General features: G+C 40.9%; 1 protein-coding gene across 1 annotated transcript in view; it reads right to left on the bottom strand.

The window, feature by feature from the left end:
- Map3k9 (mitogen-activated protein kinase kinase kinase 9) overlaps window positions 1–13,945 on the bottom strand; it is a 72,775-nt gene that overhangs the window by 19,651 nt on the left and 39,179 nt on the right. The window contains 3 exon segments of the mRNA XM_020185597.2: window positions 1,722–1,897; window positions 3,010–3,158; window positions 11,955–12,135. Of these exon segments, the coding sequence (XP_020041186.2) occupies window positions 1,722–1,897; window positions 3,010–3,158; window positions 11,955–12,135 (506 nt within the window).

Below are 13,945 nucleotides of genomic sequence, written 5' to 3'. Positions count from 1 at the left end.
GGGAGAGAACCCTATATATACTAAGCTTCTTCCTACAACATGTCTGTGAAAGTTTAGTTAATAAATTAAGCCTAATAAGAGATTAGTAACTGTAACTACCAATGAAATAGAATTATAACAATAGCCTATAAAACTATCAGCATCACTACTTTTGTGCTTTGGGGCATTGTCAAGTAAAATAAGGGTTACCTGAAAACAGTATGCAATACCATGATAGTTAATCTGATAACAGAGATGGCTACTGAGTGATTAACAGACAGGTAGCATATACAGGTATGATTGATTCACAGGCAAGACAGAGCAAGATTTTATCATACTACTCAGAATGGAGTGCAATTTAAAACTTACTGTTTACTTCTGGAATTTTCCATTTACTATTTCTGGACCATGGTTAACCATGGATAACTGAGACTGCAGAAAATGAAACTGGATAAGGGGGTGGGGAATAATTGTAGCTACTTACTGACAAAATGCAATTTTCATTTTTATAACTGGCTTGTATGATTTATAATTGTGTTAATTTTATCAATCAAAGGAAAGGTTGTCAAGAGTCAGTGATTTAGCAATTAAAAAAAAAAGCCAGCCACCCTGGGAGTTCTCCTAGTTAGAATAGTAGTAGTGACAGGAACAGTTTTCTTGTGATCATTCCATCAATGGTGAGTGCAGGTCTACCTACAGGGTTCATAAAGATGAGTCATAAGGTCATTCCATTCCCCTACAGAACACTCAGTGACTTGCCAAATAATACTGTATCTAGGACTGCTGTTTCACAAAAGAGACTAACCACTTCAAATCAGCTCCAGAAATTATTTTTAAGTCATTTGTATAGGGGGACAATAGTGATATTCCAAAAAATAAAAGTTTTGGAATCAGAAGGCCCGGTTTCAAGGTCCTGCTTCTCCACTTATTAGCTCTGTGACCTATCTCTTGGCTCTGAGATAGAAACAGTAATATGTGGCCTACATACTGATGACAGGAGCCCTCAGACTCCTGGATAAAAAGGACAAAAAGGTCTCATCAGACCTTTCAAGTGAAAAAACATGGAAACAATAAAGTCAAATAAAATTTTAGCTATTATAATTATGAAATTGCTATTGACTTTCTAAATTTCTACAGTGTAGAATGAGAAGGAAAAAAAAATTAATCAAGTCTGGATAGATACCCCTCAGATCCCTAGATTTAGCCCTGCCCCTACAGTGTAGGTGACATATTTATGACTTGCTTCACCTGTGTGAATAGTTACCGCTATGAACACACCAAAGGAATAGAAAGGGGCCATTTGTGGAATGGTCACAGAAACAAAAAGGCAAATCTCTAGCAGGCTACGAATCTCTGAACACTTCAGTTAGTTCCATAAAAACAGGAAAAATGCCACATAATTTCAGACCCATGATATTTCTAGCTCATATCCTGCTTTTGATTCTGATACCAAAAGACACTGGCAGGATGTTCTGATAGCTATTGTCAATGCTGAAGTATCCCTATTTGAAGTTAACCTCCCTATAGACATCTACTGCAGAACTAAGAAACTTTCCAGAATCCTTTCACATTTTCAGCTGGAAGGGTGAGACACCCCACTGGCAGCTGCCCAATGGTTCTCTCCCTCTAGCTCAGACAAGTAAGTAGATAGAAAGCAGGAAGGTGATGGTTGGTCAGATTTAGTCCAAAGGCTCCAGTAGAGAAGGCCCACTAACTCAGCATGATTTTTTTCTCTTTTTTACCTTTTCTTTGGCCCTGAGTTGGTCAAACATCTCCTGAATCTCATGTTTCCAGTCATCCTGCAGGCAGTGGAAGGAGTCCTTGGGCATTTCAAAGAAACCAGACTCCTCTATGGTAGTGAGCTGGTCCAGGATACTTGTGAAAGATGGTCGTGAATGGGGGTCAGGATTCCAGCAGTCTGAATGAAATATATGAGGAAACAGAAAGTATGAATGGACAAGAGGCAAACATGACTTAGGGTATTACGTGACCTAATTTACCAGAAAACTACCTCTCTCATTTCTCTTCCTAGAAACAGAGATTGGAATTTAGGTAACCCCAAATAGGACTCAGGAAGTAAAGTAGGCTGTCCAACATCACAACCAAATAAAGTGAAACTGAAAATCCAATGTACCCTCCAGCCCTGGTAACTAAGTATAAGAAAAGCAAGCCCAGGACTAGAGGTGTGGCTCAAGTGGAAGAGTGCTTGCTTTGCAAGTGTGAAGCCCTGAGTTCGAACCCTAGTACCACCAAATTAAAAAAAAAAAAAAAAAGAAGAAAAAGGAAAGTAAGCCCAAAGAGTTTTCTCGTCAAGTACCACTACCACAATTTACCATGAAATGACATGATTCAAGTCCTAACAGTGGGTAACTGCATGCCAGGCCTCAATTTCCCATAAATGCACAAACTACCCTTTCTCCATCTCAATGGAATAAGAAGACAAAGACATCAAAGTAAGAGAAAAAAAATAATTCTGCCTAATCCTAGCTCAGCCAATAACTAATGGGGTAGCAGCTTTTCCTTTTTCTTTTTTAAGAAAGGTCTTGCTATGTAGAAGCTGGCCTTTAACTTGCAATCCTCCTGCCTCTGCTTTCTGAATGCTCACCACTTATTCTCTTCTCCTTGCTCAGCTTTGCATTTCTCACAGAACTATGGGATTTGACTAGAAGACTTCAGAATTCCTTTCTGTGTAAACATTATTCATTTCTACATGTAAGACACTCAGAAATAAAAGCTACTAAACCTTCCAATTTTGTATTAAATAAGATACTGAAGTACTAGATAGCAGGCTTTAGTAACTTTACTAAGTTAATTTCTATAGTCACTGGAAATGAGCAGAAGGGACCTGCCTCAGCAGCATAACCACCGTCTTGAAGTATGGCCTCCAACTGCTCCCAGGACTTTTCCTTGGGTGACTAATACTTTATCACTGCTTTCTGAAATCTGAAAATGATCTCATGAAATTGGTCAACATCTACCAAGGGTTATAAAAAGGTAAACTGGTTTTGTTTAGGCAAATGGGTTACTTACCTTCCATGAGTTTGGCAAAAGGTTCTGGGCATGTAGAAGGAATAGGAAGGGCAAGTTTGTTCATGGCCACTCCATATGCCACTGCTAAGCCATCGATGCCTCGGAAGGGCACCTCACCCGTCAGCAGCTCCCAGAGCAGCACCCCATAGCTAGAAAGAGAAGACAGAAGCTGCATAAGAAACCTCAGGTTCAACTTCACTGAAATAGCCCATGAAGCTTTGCAAGCATCTCACATCCTCTTTAATACATAGGGAGACTAACGAATGTAAAAGAACATAGAAGTCACAAAGCCCACTCACTAAAAGCAAAGACTCTGGAGTGAAGCACACTTGGTTTCAAAGTCTTGTTCCATCATTTCCTAGCTTAGAGACCTTGGGCAAATGACGCTATCTCTCTACACTTCCAATCCTCCTCTATAGAGAGCAAATACTACTATCATTCTCACAAGGCTATCTTAAAATTAGATGACCTACTGAGGCTTAAATAAGGGCTCAGTGGCCATAGCTATATACTGCTACTGTTAATGAAATAGAAGAGGTGGCCATCCGAACACAAACCTTTTCTGTTTTAGGAAAACTTTGGCTTTTGTCAGATAGATTTTTTAGCATTAAGAAAAGCACATTGCTGTACTGGCCTAGCAAGTGCTAGGCCCTGAGTTCAATCCCTAGTACCAAAGAAAAAAAGAAATTTAAAAAGAAAAGAGCTGAACATTCAACAGAGAGTTTGTTCCTGTGAAAGATTTCTTTAAATTCTACCTCACTGTATAGATTCCTGCTTCCAGATCATTACAAGTGAGTACTAACCAAGACTTCTGTCTTATTTGAGGGGCTAAGTTTTACAAGGGGAGACTGCTTCAATAGGACAGGGCAGTATATCAGCTGTGTGCCCTCCCTACCTTTCAAGTCCACATAAAGCATTTCTCATGTCCTATCAGTCAGAGAATATACAAAGCTTAGTGAAAGAACTGCTCTACAGCTCACAAGCAAAATCACTTAGCACTCAATCCTTCCAAGAATAAGTCAGGACAAGAAACCATAAGGCTATGAACTGTCAGAAAAATGGAGCTCCTTCTACTTTCAGCACCAACTTCCAATTTGTTGTCATACTCAACAGTGGTATGGAGCCAGCAATGAAAGCTATATTAAATGGGAGTAATAAACCCAGTATTTATTTGTCATGATACTTTGCTTGTTTATTTATTTAGAATAGGGTCTTGCTATGTGGCCCAGGATGGCCTGGAACTCATTATCCTCCTGACTTAGCCTCCAGAGTGCTGGGATTATAGGCATGCACCACTATGCCTGGTTACTGTTTTGGTTTTTGTTTTCACAGTGCTGGGGATCAAACCCAGAGCTTTGAATATGCTAGGCAAGTGCTCTACTACTGAGCCACACCCTCAGCTTTCATGATACTTTGTATGTGCAGAGTGCTAAGGCAGTTTACAAGCATCATCTTGAATCCCTACAAAGTTGCAAGGTAAGTATTATCATTCCTTGGGAGATGAAGAAAGCAAGTCTTAGGTTTAGTGGCATATGTGATGCACACAGAGTACATGATGGTGGGCATTGAGTCACCTCAATCTTTTCTCTCTAGAGTACTCTACTACCATTTCTCTGCTTGGTGAACACTTTCTTTCGAGACCCAACTCAAATGGCCCACCATTTATTCATTTGTTCATATTAAACATCTACTAAATGTTTACTCGGTGTAAAACTAAATGCCAGGCACTGGGATAAAGGATAAAAGACATAGATCTTATGCATAAAGAGATCAATGAGTGGGATAGAAAAATAACAGCTAAAATACAATGATGAATCACAATAGAGATTTTAGAACACAAAAAAGGATCACCTAAATCAGATCAGAATGGGAATGGCAGGGGACCCTTGACCTGAGCTCTAAATGCTAAATGAAAGAGGGCCGGAGCTCCAGAGACAAGGGTCAGTATGTACAGAGATAAGTGATCCAGAGCATGGGTTTGCCCTTAGAGTCCAAAGCGATCTAGCCTGGCTCCAAAGAACAATGTGCCAACCTCTGTGCCAGGGAATTGGGTTGTGGGTCCATAGATGAGTTGTCAGGGAGACCTGGTAAGTCTCCTTGGACCATGGATTTAGGCTTCCAGATAATAATATTTTAATGTATCTTTTTTTTGGTGGGACTGGGGTTTAAACTCAGGGTTTTGCACTTGCAAAGCAGGTGCCCTATTGCTTGAGTCACCCCTTCAGTCCATTTTGCTTGGTTATTTTGAAGATGGGGTCTTGCAAACTATTTGCCTGGATTGGCTTTGAACCATAACGCTCCCAAATCTAAGCCTCCCAAATAGCTAGAATTACCAGTGTGAATCACTAGTGCCTGCCTTTATTTTATGTATTTTGACATGAAATAGCCAGTTGCAGGTCTTGACTTGTTTAGACAGAGGTTGGATTTTTGTTGGTGGCTGATGGGAACACTGGACAACTTTAGGAAGCCTTCTGTGACATCCCCTTAATTGGGTTGCCTTGTAATGTAGTCGTTTGTTTGCAAGTTTCTGAGCTCCTAAAGGCCAGAGATAGCAGTTTTTATTCTTTGCACTCAGGGCCTAGGTCTGGCCCTGGTACACAGTATGTGATCACAGATATGAGTTGGTATGTGATTGTGGGAATCAGCACATGGTCAGATAGTCCTGTAGGCTGCACTAGGTGCTCTAGAGTAAGCCTCAAACATCATCAAGAATTGTACTTTTTGGGCTGGAGATTTAGCTCAGTAGTGGTGTACTTGCCTACACGCATGAGGCCCTAGCACCACAAAAAGAGAAACAAAGATGGGGAGGTGAGAATTGCACAATTCCTTTCTGTCAAACTTTTAATGTGACTTATTCAGACAGTGGCCACACTGGGCAGCTTATACTAAGTAACTTCAAAGAACCTTCAACGCTGCTGACTAAGGTTAGAGAACTCTCATTCTCAGCTGCCTGCTCTTGGCATCGATACCCATCTCTTCCTGGAGAACAAAAACTAAAGGTCCCATAGATCTCCTGTCCTCCATCCAGGCAAAGATGATTGGTGTCTGAGACCTAAATACCTGGAAAGACAGTGGAGTGTTCCAAAGACTCAAACATGTCCCTCCTGTGAAGGTTCTCCCACTGAGCCCTAAGTATCCAATGGAGGCGTCTCAGTCCACCCAGAAGAGACTGACAGCCTATTATTCTCAGCTTCGATGAGGGCAGCTTTGCTTTTACTGGCCTTGTTTGTCTGCATTCTGTTCTACTTGAAGGGTTCCACAGTTAAGAGAAATGTGAGAAATGCTGTTCAAGTAGGGGAAATACAACCTCAGAAAGACGGAGTGACCTAGGTCACTACCCTCCTTCGGATGCCTAAGTTATCACTTACCAGTCATGTGCCCTTGGTGAGTCAAGACCACCTTTCCAAACCCTAATTTCCTTATCCCTACAATGAAGACAGCAAAGCCTACCTCACAGAATAGTCACAAGGAATAAGTAACAGCCACTCTTCATCTAGAAATTCCCACTATGGCTGGTAAACATGTGATTTGTTCTTGGAAAGTCCTGCAATGAGGACTTCCTAGGGGGAGCTAGGTAAAGCCCAATATGGTGAAACTTGCTGAGAGACACCAGCATTCTGAGAAGCAGTCTTTCTGAAGATGACTACACCAGTCAGTTTTCCTGTGCCAATGTCCTCTTTATTTTCACAACTGAAGGTGGGTGACATAAAAAAAGATTTGGTATTTTTTTGGCAGCAATAAAATCCAAAAAAGAAACTGGAGAAGTACAAGTTAGGTGGCTCTGAACACTAGGGTAGGTGAGCATCAGAAGTCAAGTATAATTTACCTCAAGTTTAGTCTACTTTGTTGCCCCCCCAGGGCTGAAAAAGGGTGAAAAAGTCCTTTCAAGATGATTTATAAACAGTCAAGAAGAGCCATCTCAGCTAAATCTGAGTTCCTTCCCTCAACACAGAGCTATCAGCTCTCTCACTGCCTAACCTAACCCTTGGGTTAATAATTATCCACCTCCAGAGGTTCAGTAATCCCTTCAACCATTTCAGAGAGTCAGAGGTGGAGGAAGGTGTTTAATTTTTCTGAAAGTAAGGAAGAGATAAGAGCAAGCAGCAACCCTTCCCAACCAAAGCACAACAATTCTGTACCTAAGCTGAGCCAGAGCTTTTTCTTTTAGCCGTGTCATCTCTAAATGCTGCCAGTATGGGGCCATGCTCTGAAAACAAGGATTGGTCTCCCTTGAATGAGGTGGGCTGGGGAATCCCCTGTATTTGGTAATTGTTTATCACTCCACAATTTGGGAACCTCACAGGCTATCTAACAATCTCTGGCAAAGATAATTGAACTAATTAATGTGTATGAAAGCACTCTGGAAATAGTAAAGTAACATACAATTATTCTTCTGGTTGTTAATTCATTTAAACCGATATATTTATTGATGTGTACATGCAATGTACACATTAATATTTTTATTGACATAACATATTCATTAACATAATATGTTCATGCAATATTACATTTATAAAGCAGCTAATGCTCTCATTTTTAGGGGTGGAAGAATAAGCACACAAATGGGGTAAATATACCAAAATAACTATATAGGTTTTCTTTATAAATGGGTAAAAGGTAATTTTCTTCTCTTTCCATTTTTGTTTATGTTCTAATTTTTTTCCCTATGGGGAACATTTTATTGTTGCAATTTTTAAAATTTAAAATGATTAAGAAAATGCCTCCACCTCATCCCACATACAGTAAGCAAGAAGTTCTTACATGACTATGCCCTTGGCTATAACCACTACTCTCCATACATAGCACAACCACAGGAGAAGAGTTCTGTGGGCCCCAATCCACACAGCATGGCAAACTTATACAGACGAGGATCCAGGCCACATCATCCTACCTCCATCACAGCGTGTGGAGGAGACTCACAGAACCACACAGAGCACAGTCACAAACCTAGCTGGCTGGGCCCCTGGCAACAGCAGAGATCCAGAGGCCTTGGATGAGTTTCAGGATGGGAGGGATGACAGGAATTCGCCACTGTACCAGGTATAGAGTAAACATTCAATAAACAGCTCTTGAATGAGTAAATGAATTACAAGTCAATTCAGGAACCAGCTTTGTATCAAATTCTTAGGCATGTATTGGCCCTCTCTCAGACACTGCTGGTTCTAAGGCATGATGGGCTGACCATTCTGGAAGAGGTTGTCCAAATAATAGAAACAAGAGTGTACAGCTGCTGACATGCTATCAGTGTATAAGTATTGCCACATATATATAGCAATGGGCATACATTTTTCTCTAGTAAAGGTGAGAGATCATTTGGAGCCACTCAGATAAATAGGCTTGAGGAGACAGAGATTAGAGCCACTGCAATGAATTCAATAAATTGTGTCTTGAAGTATATCCTGCAGCATGGGAACCAAGAAAACTGGGAAGAAGCAGGGTAAATTATGTTTTCAAACCACATTCGTCAACTAAACTGGGTCAGGAGGCTTAAGTACTGGGAATAATTCTAAACTAGAAACCCACTGGTAGACCACATGACAATATCCAAGACATTTCACCCAAAGGGCTGCTGACTTGCAGTTTACCTTCAAGTTACTCCCTTTAGAGAATTGAATAATTTCACCAGATGCCTCTCCCCAGAGGCTCTTCAAGCTGGCTTTCAGGATCCATGGTTGAAGGGCAAGACATGGACCTTTGTCTTGGAACAAGGACACGTGGGTAAAGGTTGAAAGGTTCTGCCTAGTTCCTCTTGTGGAGGACAAAACCTTGCAACAGCCTTGCTCTCCATTGCTTGCCATTTCTGTCACTGTAAGACCCTACACTGGGCATGTGTATTCTCCTTTCCCACTAAGAATGTGCTATAAGCTGCTTGCCATGGATAAGCTCTCTTCCTCCTTTTTTGCAGACTATCATACAGAACTAACAGTCACTCAGGCTTAACCATTTGGTCAAGGTCAATGCACTGAGGCAACCTGGAAGAACCTGTGTCTCATGGGGCACAGCTGTTCCACCAGCCCAGACTGGCTAGACTACTCCTTCAAAGAGAAATATGCTTCTATCTTATTTAAGCTTCTTTATCTACAGGTCTCCTTTAAATAGCAGCTTAGCTTAATGAATATATTAATTAATCTCATTAGCATATGGTCATTAATATATTAATTTAATCTCATTAGATTAAAGATCTAAAACAGCTGAATATTAGGCTAGAGCTCAACCTAATGGGACCAGGCCAAATAGTTTAAGAAAAGGAAAACTTACTCCTTCTCATTAGCTTCTTCACTCTGTAATTAATAGGTGGCAAAATAAGATTCAATATACAGAAGCTATAAAACACTGAAAAAATTAAAAGAGGCCTAAACAAATGGAAATATATCCCATGTTCATTGATTGGAAAACACTATTAAGATGTCAATGGTCCCCAAGGTAACCCCACAGATTTAACACAATTCCTATCAAAATCCCAGCTGCCTATTTTGGAAAAATTAACAAAATTAGAGAGCTTACACTTTCTAATTTCAAAGCTCACTACAAAGCTATACAGTAATCAAGAAAGGGTAGTAATGGCATAAGGACAGACATACAGATTGATGGAGCAGAACTGTGAATCCAGGAAATAAACCCTTCCATTTCTGATAACAAGAGAAAAAAAGAATAAATAGGACTTCATCAAAATTAAAGAACACCACTAAAGTTAAAAAAAAATACAACACACAGAATGGAAAAAATATGTACAAATAATATATCTGATAAAATATATCTGCATATTTTATATGAGGAAAATATATAAAAATTCAATTCAACAATAAAAATAAGCCAATTTTTAAACTGGCAACAGATTTGAACAGGCATTTCTCCAGAGAAGATATACAACTGGTCAATAAACACATGAAAAGAGATTCAACATCAGTAGTCATTAGGGAAAAGCAAATCAAAACAACAATGAGGTATCACTTCACATAGACTAGATGGCTATAATAAAAATAGACAATAACAAGTATTAAAAGGAAGTGGAGAAACTGGAACCCTCGTACATTGCTAATGAGAATCTAAATGGCGCTAGTGTGATAAAAACTGTGTGTGTGGTTCTTCAAAAAGTTTAACACAGAATTACCATCTGACTTATAGTTCCACTCCTAGGCACATACCTAAGAGAACTGAAAAAAATATATTCACATACACAAAAAACTTGTACGTAAATGTCCATAGCCGTATTATTCATGATAGCCCCAAAGTGAAAACAACCCAAACATCTATATCATCTGATGAATGGATTTTAAAATGTGGCCTTATCCATAGAACAGAATATTACAAAGCTATAAAAAATGAATTTCTGAAGTAAGCTACAACATGGATGAATCTTAAAAGCATTATGCTAGCCAGGGCTGGTGGCTCACATCTGTAATCCTAGCTACTTAGGAGGCAGAGATCAGTTTGAATCCAGCCTAGGCAAATAGTTCACAAGACCCTATCTCGAAAAAACCCATTACAAAAAAGGGCTGGTGGAGTCCTGAAGGTGTAGGCCCTGAGTTCAAACCCTAGTATCACAAAAAAAAAAAAAAGAAAGAAAAAGAAAAAACATGCTAAACATAGGAAGTGAGTCACAAAAGAACACATATTGTAGGATGCCATTTTTTGTGAAATGCTAAGAGAAGGCAAATCCAGAGACAGAAAAGAAGTTAGTGGTTGCCAGGGAGATGGAGGAGGACAGGTTGGGGAATGACTGATTATACGTATGAGGTTTCTTTTATAGGCTAAAGATGTTCTGGAAATACATAGTAGTTGTAGTGGGTTGAATGGTGGCCCTAAATAAGATTTGCTGATATCCTAATATCAGAAATTCTTATTTGGACAAGGATCTCTGAGGATGTGGCCCTTCTGACACCCATTTCAGACTTCTGGACTCCAGAACTATGAAAGAATAAATTTCTGTTACTTTAAGCCAAATGGTTTGTGGTAATTTTTTACAGCAATCCTAGGAAGTTAGTAACAGTATTGACTGATGCACAACTTCATAAATGTATCAAAAATTACTGGCTTACATACTTTAAAGGGTGAGCTTCATGGTATGTGAATAATCAATAAAGGTATTATTTTAAGGAAAATATAGGCATATGCCCACACACATACACACACACTCTCAATTTACAATACATTGGGAAGCAATGACTTCATAGATTGATACACTCACAGTCCTTCATTTTGAGCACCAAGGTGATGCTCCTGTCCTACAGCCATAAGGGAGTATATACTTTGTAGTTGCTCACTCTCCCTCAGTGGGGACAAGACTGTAGATCCACATCCTTTGGACCTCTTGGGTTGACATTTACTAGGGGGGATGGTTGATCATTTCTGGTCTGTAACTTTGCAGTTGTTGGGGCATGCTTAGGACTCATCTTTTCCCCTTTCTAGACCAATGTCCAACAGACAGAGCCTTGAATGAAAGATTAGCTGGATAAATGAAAAATGAAATTTCAAAGCTACCAAGAAAAAAAAACCACATGGAATATTCATTGGTTCAGGAATTTACACAGAGAGAGGACAATGGGTTAACCCAACCCCAAGGACAGCAGTGATAGCTCACTGAGTGAGCTAGGCTGGTTCTGGGGAAGATCTCCAGGAGAGACACTGCCGTCACCATCCTACAGGCCAGAGATGGGTGGACATGGTGCCCCTGGAATCTACTGACCTTTCCTTGGGAGCAATCTCCAATACAAAGGGGCCTGCGTAGAGGTTGTACTTGGCCCAACACAAGAGGGAATTCTTGGTGGGTCAAAGCATAAGGAACTATCCCTTGACGACATGGGAATTAGCATGGATTTCTCTGACAGGATCACTTAGATCTCTGTGGCATGTCTGGGTTTCTATGTAACCTCACTTCTTCAAGACCTGAAACATGTGCAGCCAAAACAGACCTAGAACAGTGTCCCTACATGTCTGGATCTTACCTCCATACATCACTGCCTTTGGAAAACATGGAGGCACGAATAACTTCAGGGGCCATCCAAGCATATGTCCCTGCTGCACTCATCTTAGTGGTCCGATGCCATTCCCGAGCCAGGCCAAAATCAGTGATCTTCAGAATCTTGTTGCTCAGGTCTCCATTCTCTACCTTCTGCAGGATCAGTACTGGGTAAGGAAAAGAATACAGATGAAACCAGATCTACATTAAACAGAGGGAAACCACTGAACACAGAGGCCTCCTGAGGACTCCATCATTCTGCTATCATGGATAGGAGCCATCAATTCCTTTTTTGGGGGGTTTGAACTCAGGGTCTTGGTGCTGGCTAAGTAGGTGCTCTATCATATAAGCCAAGTCCCCAGTACCTAGGAGCCCCCATTCCTTAAACACCTACAATGTTTGTACCACATGCTTTATAGGTATTACCTCTAATCCTCACAACCACCTTACAGGTTGAGCATCACTAATACAAAAGTGATTTAGGGGTACTCAGTCAATAAAGCCTATACAAGTATTCCCAAATCTGAAAAAAATCCCAAATCTGAAACTCTTCTGGTTCAGCATTTAGGATAAAGAGTACTTAACCTGTATTGCCATCTTTAACAGATGAGGAAACACGAATACAGCACTGTTACATAAATTCCCAAGGTCACCTAACTCGGCCAGAAATGAATCAGGCAGCTTGACTCTGGTCTGCTCTCTTAAAATATAAGCCATTCATACTTTGTGAAAGAAGAGCTGTGAGTCACTGGGGACCTTCTGAAGGGCAGCTACCGAAGCTTCCTGTCTGCCAGAGCCACCCCTAGATTATAACTGCTTAAAGATCACAGGGGCTGGAGGCGCACATGGGATTTTCAAGGCTTCATGCAGTGTCTAGACAGTACCCCTAAAATGCTCCAGTTTACTTTACCTACACTCTTCAGAAAGCATATCTGTTGGGCTCTAAAGATTTCTGCATAATCCAGAAACTCCCTCAACCCATAGAGAAGTGACTGATAAGTTGGAGAGGTCAGAGGTAGACAGGTGTTTATACTTTGTTAATGTGTGAACATGCCCCAGAAGGACCTCGTGCACTACCACGGTAATTCTAATTCAAAAGCACTGAAGTGTGGAAACCAAGGTAGCCACCTCATCCACATGATGGTCCCAGCCATAAATGTGCCCTTGTGGGAGCCAATTTCGCTAAAACCACAAACTGACTACAGTGCTGTAAGGTAAGCTGTGGAACTGCCTGAGTGGGAAGGTAGTGAGTTCTCTGGGTATGTGGACACTAAGCCTCTGTTTTCATAAGTGGGATGGTTCTGAGGGCTCTGTGTAAGCACAACCTCTTGTGGGCCACACACTGGGTCGCTTGGAATTTAGGGTTCTGAAGGCTCCCTCAATCCTGCCATTCAAGTCCAATGGCAAGTGTGGCACAGAAACCTACTGAAGACAGAATAGCAAATGAAGAAATGTTGACTCAGCTCTGTCCAGGCAAACAGTGAAGAAAATGCCAAGTTAAGAGGGCCAGGTGCAGTGGCGCAAGCCTGTAATCCCAGCTAATCAGGAGGCAGAGACTGGGCAAATTGAGGTTCAACACCAACCCGGACAATTAGGTAAAAAGTTGGTTGAGACCCCCATCTCAGCCAACAAGCCAGGTATATCTGTGGTTCTAGCTACATGGGAGGTGCGGGTAGGAAGACCATAGTCTGAGGCTGGCCCTGGCAAAAAGTGCAAGACCTTATCTGAAAAATAAAGCAAAAAGAGGCGGGAGGGGTGGCTCAAGTGGTAGAGCACCTGTCTAGCAAGTGTAAGGCCCTGAGTTCAACTTATAGTATTGCCAAGGGAAAAAAAAAGTTCTCAGCCCTGTGTGCTAGGTTACTCCAGAGGGCTTCCCACTAAACTCTGCTCTTCTGGGTTGGTTCTTCATCTGGCCTCTGAAGAAAACTGTACCTTTATCTCTTAAGAAATATCTGCATCCCAAGACTATGACAGCTC

This window comes from Castor canadensis, chromosome 3 (genome assembly GCF_047511655.1).
Source record: "Castor canadensis chromosome 3, mCasCan1.hap1v2, whole genome shotgun sequence".
Classification (NCBI taxonomy): domain Eukaryota; kingdom Metazoa; phylum Chordata; class Mammalia; order Rodentia; family Castoridae; genus Castor; species Castor canadensis.
The sequence above is the reverse complement of the archived record's forward strand: the minus strand, read 5'-3'. Positions and strand labels throughout refer to the sequence as shown.